General features: G+C 43.4%; 1 protein-coding gene across 4 annotated transcripts in view; it reads right to left on the minus strand.

Annotated features, from left to right (window-relative positions):
• LOC122551720 (von Willebrand factor D and EGF domain-containing protein) overlaps positions 1-2,058 on the minus strand; it is a 279,556-nt gene extending 277,498 nt beyond the window's left edge. For all 4 annotated transcript variants that reach the window (XM_043694080.2, XM_043694081.2, XM_043694082.2 and 1 more), the window contains exon 1: positions 1,851-2,058. In XM_043694080.2, coding sequence (XP_043550015.2) covers positions 1,851-1,950 — 100 coding nt within the window. In that variant the 5' untranslated portion in view covers positions 1,951-2,058. The remainder of the gene's footprint in view (positions 1-1,850) is intronic.
• Positions 2,059-6,000: the final 3,942 nt, after the last annotated feature.

Here is a 6,000-nt window from a genome sequence, read left to right on the forward strand (position 1 = left end):
TGCTTCAATCTGTTCTGAATGTTCCAATCATTTCTTTCACACTTTGTAAAATGGATATTAAAACTGATGCATAATCAGTGCCTTCCCGTCCTGATTTTAGGTATGTGAAAATACTTCTGTATGATTAGCTATTTACTATTCTTGATGACATCATTGCTACTGGAAGCAAGGACATCTCAGGACGTGGTGTCAGATTCAAATTAAAGTTGGGGAAATTCACATGACAATGATCCTGGAGGACAACTTTACGAGATCTACAACAAGCACTAATCCATTGCCACAAACAATGTTCTGAACATTAGCTTTATAAACTATTACAGATTATCGTAAACTGACCTTCCCAAAATGTTTGTAATGCATTCGATGGTCAGACAGACATTGTTATTTTTATATTTCATGAAAACTGGAAGCAGGAGTATTTAGTAATTGCCAATGTATTTCCTGACTCCATTGAGGCTTTCTATTTCAACTCAAACACCAATCTGGTAATTTTAAGATTTATCCTCTCTCAGCATTTCTGATTAATTCTCATGTGTCCTCAATCACTACAATTTACCAAAGATGTTTCTGTCAAAGTCAGCCAGAAAATCTTAATTACTTCAGCTGTACTCAACTTTTGTTTGGTTGCACAAGCATTAGACTAAATATATTCCTCCCAGGTTTCAGGTAGAGTTAAAATTTGTCATAAATTTTCATTGGCTTTCCTTTTATGGCCAGAGGTTTATGCATTACGAGACCAACAGATGTGTCGAAGTTAGCTTTGAAATGAATATGAATGTCTATCTCCAATGGCACTAGAAATGCCTGTCACTGATTAGCCGTGTTCAACTTATTATTGGGATTTTATTTTGCAATATATCTTCCAAAAAATACCTCAGATTCCACAATCAGAAATATGGACCTATTAAATCATGTTTTTGTTTCAAATCTACAATCCCTAGTCAACCAGTTGATGTGCCTTCTATGCTATGTCCCCACAGAGTATCAGAAGGTGGAGTGTAGGAAGCTTTCAAGTTTAATCAGAAGTCTGCTGTAGCAACAATAAACACCTTTTGCTGCAGATAGTGCTGATAATTTCAATGCAAGAAAGGAATGACTAATTGACTGCACATTTAAGGGATTCATTAAAAAAAAAATGACTTCAACCCTTTTGGTTGAGAGAGTTAGACTTTATAATGTTCCCAACGCTGTCGACACTACACTGTAAATCGGTGCCTGCGGCGATTAATACTGCGCCTGGTCCACAACTTCCAGGAGCACGCTGACTTTGTTTTGGTTCTAATGTTGCAATGTGGGGAAATGCAATGTATTTCTTCCAAGATAATCCTTCTAAGAAATCAAATACATGTGCATTACCAGTCATAAAAATACCATAGCGGACAGCGTGCCCCGAGCATGATAGAACCGGCACCTTAGTTGAAAGGAGTGTGCTATTTTTGTTAAACCCGCATCCTCTTCAATGAATTTTGCGTCTTTTCAACTTTTTTTTCGCCTCATCTACCCACCACCCTCAACCAAAAAATCCTGTTGTTTGCAAGTTTTGCCAGCGATCTCCCAAGATTTAGGCACAGCAATAGGCTGCCACAAAAAAACTGTCTTCAACCTTCACACAAGGAAAACTTGCAATTGACACACTCACATATCTTTGCTGCCCTCTTAAAGTAAACCAGCAGAATCTAGCTGCCAACTCTTATAATGCAGACTGATTAAGCACTTAGAGATCCAACATCTTTTGACAAACATATTAATCAGCCCTCACATTTCCATAATTAATGCGCAAAATAGCAGCTTAAAAAGAGCACTTGTGTGCAAAAGTTGTACTGTCACTTTAAAAAAAACTTAAATCTTACCAAACTGGGCAAAAGATAGCCACACGTTGAGCAGAAAAAGCCCAAAGAAATGATAGTAACCAGATGATGCTGGCAAAAGGAAAGGGTTCGGGAGACTCATGGTGACTTCAGCGTTGCATTTGCACCACGGTACTGCGCCGAACAGCTGAGTCCTTGCTGATTCCCAGCAGGGTCTCCATCAAAAGAAAGCTGCAGAAAGTCAGCAAACGCAGTCAGTCGACGCCATGCAATCCCGGGCTGGTGTCAGATCGCAATAATCCTGCAGAGGGCTCGCCAACATTCCCACATTAGCATTTCCGAGACAGGAAAAACGTGCTCATGACTCCCAGCCCGTAAAGATCTGCAGGAACAGATATGGTTAAACAACATAGCTCAGTGAACATTGAAAGACAGGAAACGTATGAATACCTCACATTACCTGCTGTTTGAGTTGGGTGGATCTCATTATGTTAATTATATTAAAGATCAGATAGGTAAATCCTATTCTGTTAATTATGTTAAAGCAGATTAAAGGTGTCATGTATCAAATTCATTCATCGTCCAATTATCTTATTGGAAATGTTGCCTGTTGTCCAGTTCTACACCTTAACAGAGAGGGCAATATCTTTTTTTTACTCCAAAGAATATTCCAAGTATTAAAAAATACTATTTTAAAAACCTCAGTTTTGAATTATGCAAGTTCTGTTAGCTAATTCCATGACTGACAACAAGAGGAAAAACAATGTCCTATTTGGAATAACTAGTTCAGTAACAATCAAGCTAAGTGCGTTAATTGGATCTTCAAGTATTGTGGCAACAACCATCCGAGCGACTGGTTTTGATTAGCCCTCTAGATGGTGCAGGTATGGAGGGATCAAGACTTAAATTCTTCATGAGGCTTTAATAAATACCACGCTAAATTTCATAATCCAGCTGTGATGTTTTTACATTACATTACATTACATTACATTACATTACAGTGTGGAAACAGGCCCTTCGGCCCAACAAGTCCACACCGACCCGCCGAAGCGAAACCCACCCATACCCCTACATTTACCCCTTACCTAACACTACGGGCAATTTAGCATGGCCAATTCACCTGGCCCTGCACATCTTTTGGATTGTGGGAGGAAACCGGAGCACCCGGAGGAAACCCACGCAGACACGGGGAGAACGTGCAAACTCCACACAGTCAGTCGCCTGAGGCGGGAATTGAACCCGGGTCTCAGGCGCTGTGAGGCAGCAGTGCTAACCACTGTGCCACCGTGCCGCCCACATGAGACTAGAGAAGCCTTTGGGTTTTTGATATATTTCCCATATCTCCCTTCCGCTGCCATTCTGCTGTAACAACTTATACCTCCTATAGATTCATCTTCTGTGTCTTAACACCTTTTACCTTGCAATATCATTTTTGAAAACACTCTTGTCTTCTACTCTACAAGTCTTTCCTTGACCCTCTGAGCCAGCTTTGCACTTCCTTTAAAGCTCTCAATTTTCTGGTTCTGATGAGAAGTCACTGTTTTTCTCCTTGCACCTGCTGTGCAAAATTACCCAAACTTACTGTTTCTAATTTTAAATTTCCAGAATAAGCCACATTTTATATTCATTTTGATCTTTATAAGACATCATTTAATATGTTTCTGTCAGATTTCAAGGTCTCCTCTGTTCATACTTCCTGCTGATCAAATGGTCGGGATATCTGGTGGGCATGGACGGGTTGGACCGAAAGGTCTGTTTCTATGCTGTACATCTCTATGACTATGACTCTATGGCTGCTGAGTACTCACTATTGGCATTATTAGTATTATTGCCAGAATATTGTCAGGACCCATAGACCTTAATCAGGGCCTCCGACCATTTATTGATATTAGAAGTAGTGAATCAAATTGACAAAAGCTTGGCATCTGTGATGCTTAGGACTTCTGGAGGAGGCTGAGACAGATCATCCATTCAGCACTTCCGGCTGAAGATTGTTGCGAATGCTTCAGCTTTATCTTTTGCACCAATGTGCGGGTACCCCCATAATTAAGGATGTGAATAATGAACACCTAAAATTAAAACATAAATTGCTGGAAAATGAGACGTTAACACTGATTTCCCTCAGCAGATGCTGCTAGACCTGCTGAGCTTTTCCAGCAATTTCTGGATTTGTTTCTGATTTCCAGCATCCACAGTTCTTTCGATTTTTATAGACCTGAAATGGCTGAGCAGCCAGAAAGTGTTTTACTCATGATGCCCGGTTTGAACTCATTCAAAGTTGATCATATACCATTGTTTGTACTTATGCCCAGTTCTAACCTAGTTACATTCTAACTGGGTATCACCAACCACACCATACCAAATGTGGTTGACTATTATCTACAAAGGAACTATCAGCTAACTGAAGTCAAGACTATGGTGCTGGAAAAATGCAACAGGTCAGGCAGCATCTGAGGAGCAGGAGTATCGACGTTTTGGGCAAAAGCCCTTCATCAAGAATGAGGCTGTGAGCCAAGGAGGTGGTGAGATAAATGGGAGGGGGGGTGGGGCTAGAGGTGAAGGTAGCTGAGAGTGCAATAGGTCGATGGAGGTGGGGGTGAAGGTGATAGGTCAGAGGGGAGGGTGGAGCGGATCGGTGGGAAGGAAGATGGACAGGTGGGACAGGTCATGAGGTTGGTGCCGAGTTGGAAGCTTGGATCAGGGGGGATGGGAAATGACGAAACTGGTAAAATCCACATTGATGCCTTGGCACTGGAGGGTCCCGGGGTGGAAGATGAGACATTCTTCCTCCAGGTATCAGGTGGTTAGGGAGTGGAGGAGGCCCAGAACTTGCATGTTATTGGCCGAGTGGGAAGGGGGAGCTGCAGTGTTCGGCCATGGGACGGTGGAGTTGGTTGGTGCGGGTGTCCTGGAAATGTTCTCTGAAGTGCTCTGCAAATAGGCGTCCTGTCTCCCTAATGTAAAGGAGACTGCATTGGGAGCAACAGATACAGTAAATGACAAGTGTGGAAGTGCAGGTGAAACTTTGATGGATGTGGAAGGCTCCTTCAGGGCCTTGGGCGGAAGTGAGGGGGGAGGTGTGGGCAATGGTTTTACAATTCCTGCGGTGGCAGGGGAAGGTGCTGGGATGGGAGGGTGGGTTGGTGGGGAGCGTGGACCTGACGAGGGAGACGTGGAGGGAATAGTCTTTAAAGAAAGCGAACAGGGGTGGGGAGGGAAATATATCTCTGGCTGTAGGGTCAGTTTGTAGGTCCTCCTCCATCGCCACTCCCTAACCACTCGACACCTGGAGGAAGAGTGCCTCATCTTCCGCCTCGGGACCCTCCAACGCCATGGCATCAATGTGGATTTCACCAGTTTCGTCATTTCCCCTCCCCCACCGTATCCCAGATCCAAGCTTCCAACTTGGCACCACCCTCATGACGTGTCCCACCTGTCCATCTTCCTTCCCACCTATCCACTCCATCCTCCCCATGATCTATCACCTTCGCCCCCACCTCCATCCAGCTATTCCACTCTCAGCTACCTTCCCCGCCAGCCCCACCCTCCTCCCATTTATCTCACCACCCTGTTGGCTCACAGCCTCATTCCAGATGAAGGGCCTTTGCCCGAAATGTAGATTCTCCTGCTCCTCAGATGCTGCCTGACCTGCTGTGCTTTGCCAGCACTATACTCTTGACTCTAATCTCCACCGACTGCAGTCCTCACTTTCACCTATCAGATAATTGAAGATGATGCTATAATTAATTTAACTTCCCACTATAGAAGAGAAGGCATTAGGGCTAAACTGTGTTTCAGTCTGCCTGGCCTTTGGAGATGGTGACATGGGAGCTTTCCAGTGACCTGCTAACAGAATTAAATATTACAGTTATGGGCCAGACAACATTCACCCATGTTGGCTTGATTTCAGCAGACACTGAGAAATGATATTGTGAACAATGATGAATTTGAATCCTTTCATACTTTGTCAGTTCTAATATTAACCTTCCCTTCCATAGGCCCTTCAAGCATCCTTCAGGAGGAGGAGGCAGAAAGCAAAGAGTTGACAGAGGAGTTATTCATTCCTGTGCCGTACTGTTAGAGGAATCAAGTCCATCCTCCATCAACTCAGTTATCCACATCACAGTGAGAATTGGGTTCTCACATGATGGATTGCACTCCACAAATAAGCAGCAAATGACGGAGATAAATG

Source organism: Chiloscyllium plagiosum, unplaced genomic scaffold, assembly GCF_037043375.1.
Source record: "Chiloscyllium plagiosum isolate Xiang-an unplaced genomic scaffold, Cpla_swu_hap1 HiC_scaffold_7, whole genome shotgun sequence".
Lineage (NCBI taxonomy): Eukaryota > Metazoa > Chordata > Chondrichthyes > Orectolobiformes > Hemiscylliidae > Chiloscyllium > Chiloscyllium plagiosum.